The 20522-nt window shown below is 38.0% G+C and overlaps 2 protein-coding genes across 3 annotated transcripts; both read right to left on the reverse strand.

Annotated features, from left to right (window-relative positions):
* Positions 1–2393: 2393 nt before the first annotated feature.
* Positions 2394–7329, reverse strand: LOC122829378 (C-type lectin domain family 4 member E-like). The gene is made up of 6 exons (XM_044113874.1): positions 7096–7329; positions 6685–6774; positions 4823–4897; positions 3448–3590; positions 3259–3359; positions 2394–3060 (listed from the first exon to the last, which is right to left on the reverse strand). The coding sequence occupies exons 1-6, from the start codon at positions 7259–7261 to the stop codon at positions 2907–2909; spliced, it is 729 nt and encodes a 242-aa protein (XP_043969809.1). The 5' UTR covers positions 7262–7329; the 3' UTR covers positions 2394–2906.
* A 1512-nt stretch (positions 7330–8841) lies between these two features.
* LOC122829379 (CD209 antigen-like protein C) lies at positions 8842–20019 on the reverse strand. Of its 2 annotated transcripts, XM_044113876.1 has the most exons (8): positions 19867–20003; positions 14778–14905; positions 13371–13615; positions 13066–13155; positions 11231–11308; positions 9863–10005; positions 9624–9730; positions 8846–9301 (listed from the first exon to the last, which is right to left on the reverse strand). In XM_044113876.1, the coding sequence occupies exons 3-8, from the start codon at positions 13480–13482 to the stop codon at positions 9154–9156; spliced, it is 678 nt and encodes a 225-aa protein (XP_043969811.1). In that variant the 5' UTR covers positions 13483–13615; positions 14778–14905; positions 19867–20003; the 3' UTR covers positions 8846–9153. The 2 variants fall into 2 exon arrangements, with proteins under 2 accessions (XP_043969810.1, XP_043969811.1); XM_044113875.1 differs by having other exon boundaries at positions 8842–9301; positions 9624–10005; positions 19867–20019.
* Positions 20020–20522: the final 503 nt, after the last annotated feature.

Consider the following 20522-nt stretch of genomic DNA (forward strand, 5'->3'; position numbering starts at 1 on the left):
ACATTTTTTCCTTTCATTATCACAGCCAATAAAGAAATCTATTTGTTTTGCCCAAAATTATACCATGTTATGCAATTTCTTCACACTTCTCAAACAACTTCAATTTATATACAGCGCATTAGAATCCAATTCTAAATTCATTAAAATCCAAACCAGACAAACATTTTCAATCACATCCAATGTAATACAGTTGAATACTTTGGCCCTTCAACAGTGGCAGATAACAAATCTGAACCGGGGACAAGTGCAGCCTCTGCACATGGTGCGCCTGCTCTCCAACTGTGCCATGTGGGGCCTGTTTTCAGTCTCTTGATTCTGTGTCCCGTCTTCAGGGGTCCCTCTGCTGTGCCTGGAAGCTCTACGTCATTAATTCACATGAATTTCAGGAGAATTTTCTGTTTCCCTCGTCCTCTGTGTCCTCTCTCTCCTCACTGGCCCAGTGCTTTCGCTTGTCTCAGTCAAGCTAAAGTAGCAACTTATGATGATACACACTTATTTCACTACTTGATTTTCTTATCTTCCTCCGTCTGATTGGTGGTGTTTTAAAGTATAAGAATAAAAAGCCCAAGGATTTTTAACTCAATATGTTGAGTTATTTTTTCTCTTTCTAAACTTGGTGAGGCATGGCACTCAAGCAGACGACACTAAACAACACTTTCTTTCTTTGGTTTATGAGTTAGAAATTGATATTCTTAAACAAGGAACCTTCATTATAAATCTTAATAAAACTAATAATCTTTAAAAAATTATTAAATGCATTAACTTAAGATTTTAACTGTACATTTTCAAAAAAAAATGTCTGCCTACATGTGACAAATATTTGTGCATATAATTTTGTAGAAGGAAAAGAAAACATCAAATTAATCAAATAAATTAATATTTGTCTCCCTAATTTGCAAAATTATGTAAAGCATAAACACCAACATCATATTTGCCCAACAAATTACAGATAAAAGCAAAACATACAGGTATCTGGCTAAAATTAATCCAACCTTTCTCTTTATCCACACCAGTCTCTTCTAACACTACACTGCCCTCTTGTGTGCAAGTAATCTAACTACCAACTGCAATCAAAAATGAAAAAAAAATCTACAATTATTTTTCTGTGCAACAGAAAAATCTGACAAGTTACAATATAAACATTGAACGTTTTTCAACATCTATGCATTGGAGCGGTAATTTTGCTTGGTTAGTCAAACATTTATTTTATTGTTCTTGTGTCAATTTGTGTCAGTACGTCGTGGAAAAAGAGAGTGGGAAAGAAAATTTGTAAGAAATAGATGAGGTCTGGAAAGTTAGTTTCTTTTATCAAACATTTATTGCTTTTCTAGTCCTTTTTTTTTTTTTTTTTTTTGCTTTACATACACATACTGATGTGGGAACTGGTAACGTTTTGCTAAGTTGATGCCATGAGTGGAACATTTAGGGTTCGGTAGCTGGCACTGTTAAAGTTACATCGTCACATTTCTACTTAAAGCACACGCATTCTTCCTGTGCGTTTGTTTGCTTTCGCGGAATTCTGCGGCTTCCTGCCGCAGCGTAGAACAGCGCAAAATTGGTTAACCAGTGACCTCACACTGTCTTGTGTTCGCCTTATTACTAGACTTGGTGACTTAATTCTGTGTGGGCCAGTGTAATTCCACACCAAATAGTCTCCTTATGCTAAGCAGCCAGCAGGGGGCGCTAACTCCTCATTAACTTCACATGCATAATGACAGAAGTAAGCGACTGACAGACCAGCTACAGCTTTTCATCTGGTGCTTACGCTCCTCTTCCTCTGTTGTCACCCCAGGCAACGGCCAATTTGGGAGGCGAGAGATGGTACAAGGGAGCAAAGAGGAGTAAAACATAATAGGGCGACAGAAAACATAAGTGAAATACAAATCAAAGAATAAATAATAGACATAATCAGACTAAAACAACTAGACTGAACTAAATCAAAACCGAAACAAGGCTTACTTGATCAAAAATAACGACTGGCTAAGACAAACACAGAACAAATAATCAAAACTATGAAACAAAACAACCCAAAATCTTGACAGAAACGACCGTCACCGCTGAAAGAGCCCTTAAAACAAAGATGTGCATAAAAATCCAGTGTCTGGAGCTTCAAATTAGATTTTCTACAGAGACTTTCTGCGTATTTGTCAAGAACAAAATTACGTTTTTATTTGGCTGTCACAACAATTTTTCTTTTTTAGAATTAAAAAAATTAAATAAAGCACAAAACCATATTTACTTTATATTAATGTGTTAATTACTTGTAGAATTTAGATTGACTTTCATTCTTTTGCTGCAAGAATAATAAAAGTTATTTTATATATATATATAAAGCAATGACAAGCCCAAAAGCACAAATATTGTGTTAATATATATAAAAAATACTAAAAATAATTATAGTAACTGTCATATATAGCTGCTGAAGAACAGATGTGAGAGGAAATTAATTGTTGATTTGCGATCTTTTCAGTGGGATGTGTAAGTTTGAGATGCAGTAACTAGAACATAGCTTTCGAAATAAAAGTTGCTTATGTATTCTGATCATTTTATAACCTGTTGGTGAACAAACTATCAAGATTTTTGCCAAAATCGAAAGCTTTACTTGATCCAAAAGCTTTCGATTTCGATGATCGAAAACGTTTTGATTTTGGTGACGACTTTTTCCATCATCATTGCTTACTCCCTCATTATTCAAGCATTTGCCAAAAATAAAATCATTGCTATCACGCGATCGCGTCACTTTCAAAACAATGTTTTGCACAAATCAAAGGACACCCTGTTTTCAATCCAAAACCCAACAGGCTCTTTTTCAAATGATTAAAACCGTGTGTCCGGCTTTCCATTTCCTGGTTACACGTTAAGACTTCAGGTCCGTTTGTACTCCCCTGGACTTGGTTTGGTTTTATTTACGGAGCCACCTCTTTCTCGCAGATCCAGTAGTTTTGGTCTCCACACGGTATGTCGTTCCAGCTGTTATCCATCTCAAAGAACCTTATCTCCACACAGTTTTCGATTTTGCCTTCAAACCCGTTTGGCTCTCCAGGCCCCCAGAAGCTGAAACTTAAAGAAGAGCAAACAGGACAACTTCAACGACAAGAAAGGATGTTTTAGTAAAAAAGTACAAGGTGACATGTTAGTATCCCTCCTGTTTTTATTCACATTAATTGTTGAGATTTAATCATCACTTTCTACATCTTTTTGTGCTTCACAAAACAGAAAAATGGTTAGAAAACAAAAACAACAATAATAATAAAACACCTTTCGTTCAGCGGAGTCCGATCCACCCATATCCACTTCTTCGTCTTGGACTCATAATAAAGTCCGAGCCACGTGAATCTGTGAAACTGTCTTGTGAAGTCCTTAAGCAGAAAATGCAACCATTAGAAATGCACATATTTCCATAAAATAATGACCCAATTAGTTTATTTTGAATGAAGACACATTTACCTGTTCTTCTTTGGTGTTTATGATCACCAGGTCAGCGCCTTGCCGCAGACAATACCGTCTGCTCTGCTGCCACGTGTTCCTGGCGTCAGAAATATAATACACACTGGAACGGAAACGCACCCATCCCTGCTGGATGTACCGCTCTGTGGAGGGGAGGAAAACTCTTCAGACTCTTTCCACTTACCCTGTGTTTGCATTAAAATTTGTTTTAGAAAAACTTTAGAGGTTTTAATCAAGAGACGAACTAATGCGGTGTAACAATATAAAGTCTAAATTAAATGGTGACACTTTATTTAAAGGTGTGTACATATGACTGACTTGCCACTATCATAAACATGACACCTGTGGTGAGGATGAAGGAGTCTTTGTGAATGTTTACGACTGCTGTCATGAAGTGGGACTCGGTATAACGACACTTTTGATGCAAAGTTCACAATTTTAATGGACTTTTAACACAAGTTTTAGTGTAATTTTCTACTAAAAGTGTCATTATCTACCGTAAGACACTTCACGACAACAATCGTAAATGTTCATAAAGACCGCTTCGTGTTCATGACAGGCGTTGTCTCATGCTTATGACGGTGTCCTGTCAGTCTTATGAAGACCCCGTCAAATAAAAGTGTTACCACCTAAACTTCTCATTTGTGTCAGTTTGTCTTAGAGTTGCTCTGATCCAAAGTTCTGATACATAACGTTTTTAATGTTGGATTAAAAACGTTATGATTCAGTCTGTCATGTTACGGTATGACGGACTTAATGTTGCATAAGCAGTAAAGCCATCAAACTTTGCAGAAGTGCATTTCACAATTTTGCTCCTGTGAAGTCAATAGTATTTTGACAATACTTGTCAAAATACCGTGACATTCAGTCCGTTACGATATCAAGTTTCCAGGCTTGATATTTATTTCTCGACTATTTATCAGCGCTTCCCTGAACACAGCGATGGTTGATTGGCTAGCTGCACTTGGCGCTAGAGTGGCTAACACGAGTAACAGTTTAGTCCAAAGCCTTTTCTGCTAAAATAAAATCTTTAGTGTGTGTCAGATACATATTGCATATTGATCTGTTTAGCAAACGTAAGACTGTGTAGCAGACAGGCTTCAAGGTATAGAAGTTGTATCAGTTCTGCCATTATGCTGTACTTAGCTAACGGGAAGCGTGAGTTTGTGAGACGGCCACCCACGTCACCACGTAGAATGGGCATCAGCCAATGAAAAGCGGCCCCTGTGGTAAGTTGAACTCAGTAGATGTATGTTTTCCCCATAATGAGTTTCTTCTTCATCATCATCATCATCATCATCATCATCATCATCATCATCATCATCATCATCATCATCATCATCATCATCATCATCATCATCATCATCACTCTTACCGATCAGTTGTCTCTGCTTGTCAGTTTCATTACAGCAAGCGGGTCCTGTTGGTGACGTCTGACCGTCAGATTTGACTGGAAGAGAAGAGAATTGATCACCATTGTGGAAACAAGACTTTTCGTCGTGCTGTCATAGGATTAGAAAAAGCAAGTGAGCTCATGTTATGTGGGAGCCTGTGGTTCATTTTAAGGACAAAACAGTGAAGTATTAGCCAAGTGGAAAGCCCCCATCCATTTTGTTCCCCTCTCTCAGTCTGAGTTCCTCTGACTTTTCACAAATTTCACAACAGCTCACGATTCTTATCATCCTGAAACGGATAGAAATGTGTTAATGCTCCCTTCAGTGAACGAGCCATGTTCACTCTATTTAACACCAAAGTCTACATCAATTTGACCACCATAGGCTCTCTATAAAAGACACATTTCCGGATTTGTTTTTGTCACCTTAACACCTACATTTTACATTCTTTAACAAAATAAATAATATAAAAAAAGGGATTTCCAATTAAATCAAACCCTTGTGAGACGACACAGATGACTTCACAGGAGCAAAATTGTGAAATGCACTTCTGCAAAGTTTGATGGCTTTACTGCTCATGCAACAGCACTAACAGCTACGACCTCAGCTAAATGTTATAAAGATTATATGCATGACTGCTACTGTTTGCTGATTTACCATCTTTTTTCTTCTTGTGATTTTTATTGTTTTGAAATTGAAAAAGGATGCACCAATTTCAAAAGGATGAAAGGTTGGTTCGAATACTCCTTGAATAAGTGATCAGGTGTTTAGTTTTGTCAGACGATGATGACAAACAGTCTTTTGACCACTTTCTCTTTCCTTACTGACTCACGGTTGCGTCAGTTTTTCATTTCCTTTTTACTTATTATTTTTTATTTATTTTTTGGTCAAAATGTTTCAGTTTTTTAGTAAACACTCAAACCATCTTTGAGGATTATTCAAGTTTTTGGATTAGAATTATGTTTTAGGTACTTACAATTTGAGAATTGTAATTCACGTTACACATTCACATTGCAATTTCAGAATATTACTTAAGCTTCACTCATTAAGGATCCACAGTATCAATGTAGTTAACGGTTGCATATTCCCTTGGTATTTTGGCATTGCTTTGGTATATCTGAAATGCATAGATAAATATTTTCTGAAAGGCCTTAAAAATCATACACAATATTTTTGTGTACTAATTTCTGGAGACTTTGCATTACACCCAAATTACAAATTATTTTCGCTCCAATCACCCTTCAGGCCCATTTGCTCCCACAAAATATGACCCGTTATGACTTTAAACAAAGTCTGCCTTGAAAGACAAATTCATCCGTAACAACATGTCCTTACAGGGAACCATGAGAGGATGTTAGAAAATTATTTAAATCTTTCGTTGTTAAAGTTGGGAACACGTCGTCATGGAGACGATTGCAAACCAACTCAGTACAAAACATCCTGTGCCAGACGGCTCTTTATTTGTGACAAAAAGGAGGCAGGAAATGACTAAAACTGAAAAGGCACGAAACAGCAAATGGACAAAATGTCCAAGCTTCCTCTCTCAACCTGAGCATTATTTACAGCAGCTGCTCTTCACATACATTACAACCTGAGAGTATCATGAAATTTGGCTTATAGCCTCTCTGCTAAATGGGGGTCTGATAAAAACAAATCTGTAACGAAACACTGCCTTTTTATTATTCTGTATTATTAGCCTTTAATCAGCAATTGATGTCATTTTGGAAGCATGTTGTTTTTTTTTTTTTACCCTTCTCTAGTTTGTTTTCTCCATCCAGATAAAACTTGTTGCTTTCAAAGCACAAAGCTTTGCTGTCACGCTGAAAAACGGTGTAAAACTCACACAGTGTCAGGCGGAGAGACACGTTGACAGCAGCTTGTAGGAGGCAAAGGAGTCCAAAGCTAACTCCAACCAGCCTCAATAACTTTGTCCCTGGATATAGAAACAGGGTCACAATAACAGAGAAATTGTTCTGTTGCATCTTATGTCAAACGTTTGTGTGTGTGTGTGTGTGGGTGGGCGTGTGTGTGTGTGTTGCTACGCTAAGCCTGACACACCAATGAAAGTCAAAAGCAAACATAAGTTTCATCCAGTCATTTAAAAAGACCAGTGAAGAAATATTCTTAAGATAAATTGTGCTAGGAGGCTACTCTTAATATTACAGTAATTGATAAATAATGAAGAAAAAAAAGCGTATTTAAAATGAAATCTAAAAAGTCAAACACACTTTTCAGCAGAGTTTTTTTTTCTTACCTGGTGCAGGATGGTTCCCCTCGTCTCCTCCTCCAGCAGCCGTTGTAACTGGAGGCTCGGGCAGATTCACATAGTCCATGCTGAACTCTGCTTGCTCTCTGCGGACAGCTCCTGTCATCTTACCTTCAGAGCACCGCTGTGTGACAACAAACTGCTTTTCTTGCATGACACTAGAAAGCAACGGACTTCTTCTTTTGTTCGTTTTGCAACAAAAACAAGACCTGCTTTTTCTTCCTCTTTCGGGCACCTTAACTCATTTCTCCCCTCGTGAGTAAAAGGTCAGAAACCTCATGTCCCCAAAAAGACATTATTTCATATAAACCACTGATTTGCCGTACTTAAGAAATACTTGCGCCATGATGATGGTCCTGTGACAGTCTTTGGTTTTGTTGCGTTCATGTCCGCCACCCACAAATCTGAACATTTTAGTCACCTCTAACAGAGAACGGTTGGTTTATTTTCTAATCTAATCGACTAAACAACCTGATCAATGAAAGCATTACGACAGCGTTGAGTTTGAAGCTTTTTTATTCTTCATAAAACGTGCACACACAAAAAAATACAAAAAAACATGGAGTAAGATAAATTGGAACACTTTAATAGTAGAAAGAAAAGAGAACAGCAACACGAGCCTGGGGATTTCCTCACTTCCTTTGTCGCTCTCACCTTCCATAATTCAAAGCAGAACTTTCATGAAGTAACCTCTTCAAAAAGGGAGTTTCTTTTGTTTTATTTTTTAAATTACATTTCTCTGCAGGTTTGAGAATCCTCCATTCTGCTGCCTCACTGTGCGCGTTTCATTGTACACTTGCGGATTTTTACAAATGTAAAATATGGAAGTATGCTTTCAAAGATGTGTGAAATCGGTACCAGTCGCGGTCTTGGAGAGTTTGAAAATGGGAGTTTTTATTTAGTTTTTAATATCATAAACTACAGTTGTTAAAGTTGGCTCAGTCACTTTCCTACAGCTGAATGTTTTCTGCATGGTCATTTCAATTTTATGGATTCTCAAAGTCAACATGTGGTCTGTGAAAAAATGGAATCAACAGCTTCTTACAATGAAGAAATATTTTTATTTATTCTTGGTTTGTCCAGCAACAGGTTTGCTTTGAATAGCCATAAATAGCTAGCAATAGTTGGCAAAGAAAATTCACAGAATTAGTAATTTGGCTCAAAATCATCAAGTCGGGGCTCCGCCTGATTATCAGAAAATAATTGTTAAGTAGTTTCGTCTCAGTTGTTAATTTATGATTACCTTCCTGGGTGAGGTTTGGTATTAAATATTACTTAATAAACAGACAACCTGTCTTCAATTTAAAAAAAAAAATAAACTATTAAAAATATATAACTAAGAAGAATGCCAGTTCTGCTGCTTGAATCATTTTTGCATCGCTGCAGGAAAACGTCCGCCTTGGAATTATGTCAAGAGACCAAAAGATGGAAAAAAAGAAACAGATCCTTTCACTTGCATGTAGAAATTATCCACTGAATCTACAGCAGATCAGTTTGATACTCCTAACAAACAAACAAATAAACAACAAACATAAAACCAGATCTGCAACGAGCTTAGAAAAAAGAAGTCTTGCTATAGAAGAGCTAAAGAAACCCCAACAAGCTAATTTATTTGAAAAAGTGTTTTTGCGTTGGTGTTAACTTCCTGTCCATTTACTACATATGTCTGCCTGTGTGCGCCCCCTGCTGGACTGAACTGTTAATTCTTCTTTTTAAGAAGCGCTCTCTGAAATGACGTCATTCTACAAGACTTCAACTACATTTCACTAAAAACTAAAGCTTTCGTTGACACAGAAAGGACGGATTTCTTCTGTTGAATTATTTTTTTATTGATGGTTTAGCAATAGAAATGACACTGCCTCTTTGCTGAAATGTGCTGTACAAACAAACATGACCGATGGATTGATTGATAGAAATGAACAGAAATTATCAAAGCGATGGCTTTCATTTTAAAAATACATTTTGGCTTATAGTGCCAACAGAAAATTAACCAGTTTCTAAATTCCTGATTCATTTTCCAAGTTGTGGCTTGTTTTCTGGTGTTGTTCAGAGAGGTGCTTCTTTTTCACACATCCAAAAGTTTTCAGTGGTGCAGGATATGTCATTCCAGCTGTTTTCAGTATCGAAGAACCTCATCTCCACACATATTGGATTTTCTTTTTCCAACCTGTTTGGCTCGTTGGGGCCCCAGTAGCTGGAACCGAAGAAGACAAAAAAACAAACAAAACAACAACAACAAAACGTGACAACATCAGAGACACAACGATGAAAACCGTTGCAGGTAAAGAGAACAGAGCGACGCAGCAACGCACCGGGAGTCGTTTAAAAAGTGATCAGATTTCGTCACGTTCAACTGTTAACAGATTTGACCGCCAGCAGGTCGAACACGTGCGGTTTAAGATTAAGGAGCTGCTGGATGAGGGTGCAAGTTGTTGGAAGAATGTGGTGGTACACACTGTTAATGGATGTTTCTAGGTAGTTTTTTTAATGTTAAAAAAAAGAAAAGAAGTAAAAACCTCTCCGTCAGCAGAGCTTCATCCACCCATATCCACTGATCGGTCCCAGCTAACTCGCGCAGTCCGGTCCAGGTGAACCTGTTCCTGCTAAACTGTGTGATAAAGTTCTTACGCAGAAAATAAAAATAATAATAATGAATGCAGAAATCAGTCAAAATAAAAATTATTGCTATTTTGCATCTTCTGCTTATCTGTTTTAGCCTGATAATGATTTTTGGTTCACGGTAACAGAAGCCTACCTGTTCCTCTCTGCTGTTGACGATCACCAGGTCGGCGTCCTCCTGCTGGCAGTACTCCTGGCTCTCAGGCCAAGTCTTCTTGATGGACGACATGTAATAAAAACTGTCGCGGAAATACAGCCATCCTTTCTGGAGGTACTGCCCTGTTGAGGTGTTAAAACGTCTTATGAGCTTAATGTTTCCCTCATACTGGAAAAGACTTAAGCACGGGTGTCCAAAGTGAGGCCCGGGGGCCATTTGGGGAGGGATTTTTTAAAAACATTTTTTTTAAGCCTGAATTGCAATTAAAAGAAAACACAAATTAGTCCTTTTAAATCGGTTTATGGAAATGGAGACTTTTTTTCTTTTACATTTAATATGGGCAATGTTGTTATTATTAACAACTTTAAATAGTATTACATTTATCTTTAGGTACAACACACCAGGGCCGTGCAGAGACCTTTGGAGGGGCAGGGGCTCAAAGTTAAAAAAGGGCACGTTGAACAAACATAGCAACAAGGTGTTTTGCGGTAACGACAACAACAACAACATAGCAACAACCCATATTAATCAAGAATCTAATTGGATCCTATTATATCATTGCCATCATGTGGCAATGATATAGTATTGCTGCAGCCAGTCTGCAACCTGGCAGCAGACTGGGGACAATACAAAGCAAATATAATCTATATTTTCCCCAACAGGTATAACGTTTCTGTTTCTGCTGCTGACTGTAGCTGTTAAACAGACCAGAGGAGAGAAAGTCTCTGGTTATGAAGTTATGACAAAAGCAGATTTGCTGCCATTTTGCTAATTAAACCCTAATAATTAATAATATCTATTTAACCTCTAGTACAACTTGTCTGCAGACTGATTTATAGATCCAAAAAGCTCAAAGGGGTTAACTCTATATAATAGTTTGATGTTAAACCTCTAGATCTAGAATTATAAGACTGAGATATCAAGGTTAAGAAAACTCAGTAGCTGCTGGTACTAGTACAGTAGTATTTTTTCTTTAAAAGACGTTTTTCGAAACTATTTGCCTTTATGACAGCCATCCAACAGAAAGGTTGCAGAGAGAGAGAGACATAACCAGAGAACGAGACTAACCACGGCGCCACGCAACACCAGCAGCGGCTTTAACCCGCCTGGTAGAAACGTTAAGGAGAAACAGAGCGAACCGTCAGCAGGTGGTAAATATTACATCTTATTTATTGTTGAGTAAGTAAAAAAAAAAAAAAAATGTTATTTCATTTTGGCCCACAAACATTTTTAAATTAGAGATTTTGGCCCAAGCAGCAAAAGGTTTGAACACCACTGATCTAGAACTTTCCACATATGAATTGCCACATACCTTCCTATGTGTCATTTCATAATCCTCGCACTTACTGGTCTGTTGCTTCAGCTCGCACGCGTCCCGAGTCTCGTTACCGCATAACATCTCATCTGGTGTGGGCTGAGGTTTGTCTGAAAGAGTAGGACAAGTTGGCCATTATTTAAAAGAAAATCTGTCATTGTGGTGTCAAGGAAATGTTAAGTCTAAAGATACAGTATCCGTAAAGAAATTACAGAGGCGTCAAGTAGCTTTGTAGATCAGATGGAAAAAAATAAGATAAAAATTGACAAAAAAACCAAAAGAACAAAAAAAAAAAAACTAAATAAAAGAAAAAGAGCCAGAGGAGAACCAAAACAGAAATCCAGTAAAAGTTGAAGACAGGATACACAAGGAATAAAAAGGATTTAATGGGAGGAGCCAGCAAGGAGTGACTGAGAAAGAGTTTTATATATACTGGGAGCTTGAATACTGAACAAGGACCATATGGCTGATTAGAAATGGGTTGTGAGTGTGAGGGAGAGAGAGTAAAATGGCACAGGGAGCGAGTTACACAAACTGGGTAACTAGGAAAATTTGAAATTTGAAATGAAATTTATTTGAACATGATGCAAATATAAAAATAAAATAGTGCACAGTAACAAGAAGTGCATAAGAAAGAAGAGAAAATACAGATTTTTAGTTTCAGTTAACATATCATGCTCAAAATGGGGTAGGAAGAAGTGAGAACTTATAAACTCCTACCCCTAAACACTTGAGACTTTAGAGTCCTACTGTCATTAAAAAAATCAAAATCAAAGTGGCAGTCAGAAGTAACAGTTACTAATATTTACCTATACATTTTCCCATTTTATGCTGGTTTATCTTTCTAAACCCTTACACCAAGTTGTTATCTTCAATACACACCTTATTGCTTTCTGTCCCCATGTGTGTATCTATTGAAAATTACCTCTTTGTACTTTCTTTTGAATTGTGTTAAACTATTGCTTTGTTTTAAATCTTCATGTAACCTATTCCATAACTTTACACCTTTAATTGAAATACAGAAGCTTTTTCTTGTTGTTCTAAAGTTGCGGATCTTGAAGTTTGAGTGACCCCTTAAGTTATACCCCCCTTCTCTTTCAGAAAACGTGCTCTGTATGTGCTCAGGTAACAACTTTTTAGATACCTTGAACATAAATTGAGCCATTTTAAATTCTACAAGCTCGTCAAATTTGAGAATTCTGGATATTATGAAGAGCGGGTTTGTATGCTCATAATAACCGACATTGTGGATGATTCTAATGGCTCGTTTCTGTAGGACGGTTATCGGATGTAAAGAGCTCTTGTAATTAACTCCCCACACTTCACAGCAATATGATAGATATGGTAAAATCAGAGAGTTATATAGAATATGAAGTGATTTAGCATTCGAATCTATAATAAATAAATAGACATAAAGAACCTGATTAAACTAAGGTAACTAGAGGACTGAATTAAGGTGAAACAGAAAAAAAGCAATTCAAGTTGAAGAAAGAGATAAGAACATAGAAAAACAAAACTAGAATCAAACTCCAAAATAACAAAAAAACTGCAAAAGTTTAAAAAATGACTTCCCACTGAATTTCTCTATCAACTGGATCAAAATTAACAAAATTTCTTTTTTCAGGATTGTTTATAGTTCTGTTTATTGTTACAGTTTTCCATTCTATAAATGCAGTTTGTAAAAAAAAAATGCAATAAAAAGAACTACAAGGTTTTGCTAAAGCCTCAAAATATCAATTGCTGTCTTTCATTGCTCAACTTACATACTTTAAAAAAACAACTGAATTTCAAAGTTGGATTTCTGAAAGTCTCCAGATCCAACTCTTGGTGTCTGATTGATCTTTAGAAAAAAAAAACAATAACTCACTGAGAGCCAGACGAAGGGAAACATTGAGAGCAACTTGTAGGATGCAAAGCACTCCGAAGCCAACAGCGACCACTCTGAGCAACTTAGTCCCTTAGGGAAGAAAAATACACATTGACAGTTAAACTCCTGTGTTGCTGTTTAAAACAAATCATTTTTCTTTTTCGTGCAAACCAATTAGTGCAGATATTCTTCTTAAAATCCCGTCAAAGTAAGAGCAGCGAGTTTCAATCAGTTTCTCTAAATTTGTCAAGTAAAGAAGAAACATTCTGTAACGCAATGATGATTCAAGGCTATTTGGGTCTTACCCGACTCAGCGTGATTTGCCCCGGTCTCTAACTCGGGACGGCTGTTAGTGGACGGATCGGGCTGATTCACATAATCGATCTCGGCTGCGTTTCGATTAACAGCTGGCGCCATCTGACCCTGTGAGAGCAACACTGACGATGGGCGAGAAATGTATGTTGAGATTGATGCTGAAGCCCAACGCGGTTCTGCTTTTGTTCCTTTCTCAACGAGGCAACACCTTCTTTTTCTTCTCCTTTCAGACGTCCTAAAAAGCATTTAGTTCCCCAGTAGGAAACAGTGAAGAAGGAAACACTATTTCAACAAAACCTTTGCTCTGAATCGGAATGATTAAAGGGCGCAGGCTTCACAAGTCTGAAACATAGTCATTTTTTAAAAATGATTTAACATCAATTTTCTTCCTTTGGTCATTATTGTGTTAGCTACAAACTTTAAGATTATCTATATGTATTTTAAAAGGCGTGTTTTGTTTTACGTCTGCTGGGATTCTTGTTTAAACTCTTTGGATCAGGACTAAGCAGAAACTTCAAGAGAATGATGGTCTCATCATGTATTGTCATTACTGAGAACTGGATAGAGTTGTTTTAAAATGTGGAGGTAAAGCTGCCAATGGCCACCAAAAGCCACAGGTTTACCTTAAAGAAGCCTTAAAATCCTCATTAAATCTCGACCATGGCAACACCAGCGTTTTCTGATTTGCTAATCTCTTGTGTGGCACTTCTTTTGCAAATCAGATATTTCAAACAGAACTACCTCTCAGAGAAGGAACCGCTTTCAAGGATTTTGAAAGCATTCTTTCTTAATTTGTTCAACTAGTTCCTCACATTTGTTTTTATCTCTGATGAATCTTTCACATTTTGAACCACAATTTCTGCTTCTGATTTTTCTTTCCTCTTACCCAACCTGCTCAGAACAAGGAAGATATTTGTGAAAGGGAAGGAGACGAACAGAACGAAGGCAGAGAATGATTGTGCTAAAAGTAGGAGAATCGATGCTTGGCTGGAAAGATATATTTCCCGTTTAAATGACGCTCCGGGATTTGGACTGTTTTTTTACATTTACAATTTAGGATCCCGTTCAGTTCCAGTCAGACGCCCTCTGGTAAGATTAAAAGAACTGCTTCGTTCACATTCCTCTGACAGTTTGGTTCATATCGACATTTTGAATTGTTGCCTTTACAGTCATGTTGTAAGTCTGCCGTCTAGTCACACCCCACTGGTAAGAAGCTAAGGAAGCCATCATTTGGTGCAGATTCAATTAGCGCAGACCTTTAGCTTAGACACTTTGTCCAACACATTTCCGGGGGCCACAGCCCACCCAATCTGAGACCACCACATGGTCAACAAGCATTTTTCAAAAGAGGTTTTGTCCAATTTTGTTGAGCCTGGGTAGATCATAGCATTGGTTACCTGTCCTTTGCTTGGAGGAACTATCAGCTGATGCGGTCGCCTTCTGCTGTGGCCCATCCGCTTCAGGACTGGAAATGCTCTACATTTAGAGCAGGGAGGCCCAAAGTCGGTCCTTGAGGGCCGGCATCCTGCACCAGGGAGAGAACATTGACATACTTTTCAGCATGTTAATGTTATTCATAGGCCTTCTAACAGTCATCATTTGATTCAGGTGCATTAAACCAGGAAGAGAACTAAAACATGCAGCCCTGGCAGCCCTGTTTTAGAGCATTGCTAAGCCTATATTTGGTCATTTTACTTGGCCTGTGCTCTCTCCTCTCCTCTGCAGGCATTTCAGTTCTCTTCCAACCACAGGAAATGACATAAAATATCAGCAGTTACCAAATGTCACAGGCCAGTCACTCTGGGGCCAAAAAAACCCATTTCATGTTCAAAGTTGCATAAACCCTCTTGCTTCTCCAGTCTGATGATTGGTTTGACCTTCAATCGTCTTTATCGTGTTCAGACCCCTAAATGCCTGATGTTATCGACTGGCTGATTCACTGTTTCTGTTACAACTGAATGAATAGCCCCATTCATTGAATACATTTATTTCAGCTGCACAGGTAATAAATAAACAATGTTTCTCCTGAATGCGTGTCATCCCTTTGTGATATATATCTACATGTCTGTTTGTGTGTATACACACCGTTCCTTGGAAAATGTACTCCCTGTGATTTACATTTTGTCATGCTACGTCTGCACATTCAAAGGAGGACATTGAATTTTTAATGACACACAGACACAAAGTGAACCATCGTTCCTGAAAATTACAAGTTTGTTCAGCCACCTAGATTGTGATATAAACGCATCTATCTGTGTGTCTGTCTGCGACAGATGACAAATAATGTGGTACTTCTATCTTTTTTTTTTTAAGCTTGTTTCTTCCTCTTTTGGTTACCACTTCTAATTTTGTCCTTCTTTGTTCTTTGAGAATGCACCAAAAGCAGGAAGATGATATCACTCAGTGTCTAACTGCTGATGAGGACGGGACAATGCACAGACCGAGGATGAGAGACTACGTTAATGAGCAGCCGTATGGGGAAACGAATTTGTCAGGTAACACAAAATATTACAAACATCTTCATTTGAGCTTATAAATTTAAACATATATTTTCTTTTGACTTGCAGAGAGAAGACGCTATCATCTGCTTTTCCTCAGCATTGGTGCGCTCTGCATCGTACAAGGCGTTCTCAATTTGTCGCTTCGTCTTACATGTGAGTGTCACCTCTTTATTTCGTAGAGTGTAGGTAAAAAAACAACAAAAAACAGCCATAACAGTTAGTTGTTTTTTTTCTCGTTTCTTTTCTCAGTGTACTCAAACAAGATCGTGCCCACCTCAGCTTGCAACATATCTGTGCTCGGTGATGAAAACCACAAGATGGAGGAAGAAACAGAGTGTGAGCAAATGAAGCCTGATCAGTGCAGAAAGTTCTTAGAAGTCATCTGTGCCTTGAAGAGAGACAGACGCACACTTGAAAAAACTATCAGCAAACTCACGGATGAAAAAAAGACGATAGAGGAAGAGAGAGACCGGCTGAAAATGAATCCCTGCGAGCAGAACTGACCCGAAGCGTAAGCAGGCGGCAAGGGCCATCATCCAGTAGACTCTGTTTGATTGGAGACCAAAACCCACAGCATTGCAACTTGGGTCAGGCTTGCACTCCAAAGTGAGAGTTTTTCAATTAATAAATGAGCTGTGAATAATTTTCAATGTTTGACGTTGCTTAGCAAAATGTTTCTCCATCAGGCCACCTGCATTAATATGCCGATGAGCTACTCTTAGCTGTAGTTGGATATGTTTTGTTTGCTGCTGAGTGTGATAATTTATGTATCTAATTTATTTTTTTTATATTGACTTCTAAGTTAAGTGAAACTTCTCCAATTAAAAGTTATTTGAAGGTTCAGACTCATCCTGGTACCGGTCCAAACTCCCAGGTGAGAAAGACTCCAGGTATAAATGACATTTTTGGCTATTCTAATTACACCTAAAATTTAATTTAATCAAAGTATATCATGAATATCTATGTATTCCATTGTAAGTTGTGGTGCACCGATTGCAGTTTTCTGGCCGATCGTCGATTACCAATCTTTAAAAAGCCTTACCTACTAATTTATTTTGTCTGAAATATGACAAGACAAGAAGGATGCATAAATTATCATGCTCAGCAGCAAACACTGTGGCGGAAGGAACAGAGTGGCAACTATTGTTAACTGCAAATGTGCAGATGTACACAAAAGTAATGGTTTCTGCTTTGTTATTATTATTTTCTATTTTTATATTGAATTAATTGATATGTTTTTTATGTCTATTTCTAATTTCGAGATTTGGCATCTATTGTAATTAGCTTTATTGCAGTAGCAGAATGCTACCAGTTGGAGGCAGTGTGCTCTCCTAATCGCTCCAGAGTCTGTATAAGGCTGCGTTCACACTGCAGCCTGAAGTGACCCAATTCTGATTTTTTGTCAAATCGGACTTTTTAGCCGGGGCCGCTCACACTGCCACACACATGCGACCTGTATGTGTTCTGCAGTCTGAACGGGCAACGAACCCAAAAATGTCCCGCATGCGCAGTAGAGGGCGCAATAGCGTCAGCGTTCTCAGTGTTTTACCAACAGCCATAAAAAGAAGAAGCGCTCAGTGTTTGTGGAGGTAAACATGGATGCTAACGGTGGAGCATAGCTTACATATTTGAAGTTGTTGTCCAACCGGAGCAGCATATTAACAACTTAATCCTCATATAGTCCGTCATGGTTGTTGTTATGCAGGGGGCCTGGGTCACATTGGAAAAGAATCCTACCTGTGCTATTCAGACTGTCATGAAAAGATCAGATACAGGCCGCATTACGTCAAAATTGGAAGTGGATCACTTCAGCCTGTATTGTGAACGCAGCCTAACTGACAACTGGAGCCAGAACAGATTCCAAGAGGATTTGTTTCTGCCTCGTTACTCCAACTTGTTCTATCCTGTTTACGGGTTAGAAGGGTCTACAATGGTCTCACTCTCACAACGTAACCTTTTGAAGAACTTATTTAGTCTTGTTAAGGTAGTTTTTATAGTCTTTTAGTGTTTGGTTTACCATTGTCATAGCAACTGAACTAACTGGAAGAAAAAGAGCGACTGCCGTCTTAGTTAGCTGAGGTTTTATGTACACATTGTTTAATTTACATTAGTTGTCAGTTGTGAAATAAAACAGCTCTGATAATGTTGGAAAGTAATATGCAAATGTTGTTGAGATATTTCCAATATGTTACCTGTGATCTGTTTAGCCTCATGTCTTTCTGTGAGCATGTATGTGTACAGGAAAAAAACAGGCCTGGGCCGGCCCTGTCTGCGTGGTCGGAGAATAAAGATGTCATTCTAGAGATGTTCCTCAGTGCTGAGTCACTGGTGACAAGTCAGAGACATTTACCTGATATTGCATAAGGGGATGCTATTAAAAAAATCCCCAACTTCGCACATTTGCTAATTATTTTCTGAAAATAGCTTTGTAGTTTTTAAAGCTAAGGAAAATAAATTGCTTGCTGTTGTCTTGTTCATGAGCACTGGCTGGCTCAATGAAATGAGATATGAAGACATAGCTTGGGTTTTTGTAATAAAGAAATTGCTTAAGGGTGTTTTCAAAACCTGATTGTCTGGTAGAGTCAATTCAATTGAGGACCAAAATTGCAACATTTGTTACATTTTCAGCTGGAGTCACTGTGTCAAACAAACCAAACTCTTTGAGGAAACTATTTACCCCCTCGCGCTGCACCAAGAACCACCGAAAGAGAAGATATTAAGCCTCTGAGCAAGACACTGAGCACAAGTTCCTTCTTTAGGAAATGTAAACAAAAGTGGTGTGGTGTCAGATTAGCGATTGTAGAATTTCTCTTTTGTCTTTGGCAGATGTGCCAAACAAACATTCTTCAACAATGGGCAGAACACGAGCCATTTCTCACAATAGCACCAGACCTGCGTTGTTTTAGATGCATTTACCCAGAATGCCTTGAGCTACAGTCTGCTTTCTGCTTTTGGAGCTGTCTCCGGTTCTCTTGACATTCACACATGCAGTGGAACCGCATCAGAGTTCACTTGAAACGGGCCAAGACCTTGGTTTTTAGGCGACTCATTTTTGGACCCCATCGGTGTTGGATTGCACATTCACAGCTACCTAAACAAATTAAACTGTTTAGACAAATGGACTAAATCAGACTAGACAGTTCTGGTCTGGTCCGATCGTGCGGTAGACTCTGACTGGAGACCAAACTTGGGTTGCACTCCAAAGTGAGAGTTTTTCAATTAATAAATGAGCTGTGAATAATTTTCAGCCTTTAACGTGAAATCAGGCAGAAATAGAGGTTTGACCGTTTGTTCATCTACACATTACTGTGCTCCGTGAGAGAATTGGTGTCCTTGTAATGAAGACTGAAGCTGGTTTGGTTATGGATAAACAATCACTCCAGGGTGTCGGGTTAGAACAGCTGACATATATGTTCAGGTGAGTTAGTGAAAGAAGAGAATATACGAGTCCAGAATTGAGCTTTACTTGCTTTTAATTAGCTCTTGAGGTTCAGCCATACATATAAAGGCACGTGTGATGTGTATGTGTGAGTGTGTGTGTGTGTGTGTATGTGTGTGTGTGTGGTTTCCTATAAAGATAAACAAATACAAATTATGGAAATTTGCTTGTAAATCCTTTCACAAATAAATCAAATGTCCACAAATCAATAAATGTGTTTAAAGATTACTATAGACTAATAACTGGTTAATGTCTGATTAGGAGAATGTAAATAATAATTATACATAAATAGTAATAATAAACCCTGCTAATAATAGTGTCACACGATAAAACATACAAGAGAAATAAGGCCTCTCAATTAGAAACGATAACATGAATAACAGCTGCATCTAATTACCCGAGCTTGATGGCTTAATCAGCTAACTTTTAGCTCTCAACAATACAAGTAAACCACACCAAACGACCATAATATTCAACGGGACAAAGTACAAATACAGCTCTCAGACATTTACGAAACCGAACTAAATCAACAACAGTATTACTTACATTCAATGGACGCACACAATAAAAAGAGGTACTAAACGAAGTCAGTCTTGAGAGCCGCACCACTCAATACTCAGATTTATATGCATAATGTAACAAAAATGAACGTGAAGCCACCCAGTGGCTGAAATAAAATACTACATCTAAAACACCTTGAAGAAAACCTAAATTAGAGGGATGAAAACAAATAATTAACTGTCTTTTGTACAGTCCTCATAGCATACTCTAAAGTACAAATATTTGGATTTGTCTACAGCAAGTTACTTAAATTATTCTTTGACAAACTTTGGACCCTTTACCTAGAACATAATGAATGAGACCAGTTTCTGTAGTGTAATGGTTGTCACGTTTGCTTTACATGCAAAACGTCTCTGGTTTGAAACCAGACAGAAACATTTTCTCCAGGTTGTGTTTATTATAGGGTGTTCTCAGTCAACAGGAGGGTTTCACTTGTGTGACCTGGCTCTTGCCAAGTCACTTCTGTGATGACGTCTTTGAAATCAAGGCTCCTTTAAACACATAATCACTTATGGCTTTGCACCCTGGATTCTGAATCGTGGTACCTGAGTTCCAGGTACAGTAGGAACTTCTGGCATTGCACCTAAAATCTTGCACAAAGCAACTTTTTCAATACAGTAAGTGTTCTCAGGCTTCATTTA

Source organism: Gambusia affinis, linkage group LG04 (assembly GCF_019740435.1).
Source record: "Gambusia affinis linkage group LG04, SWU_Gaff_1.0, whole genome shotgun sequence".
Classification (NCBI taxonomy): domain Eukaryota; kingdom Metazoa; phylum Chordata; class Actinopteri; order Cyprinodontiformes; family Poeciliidae; genus Gambusia; species Gambusia affinis.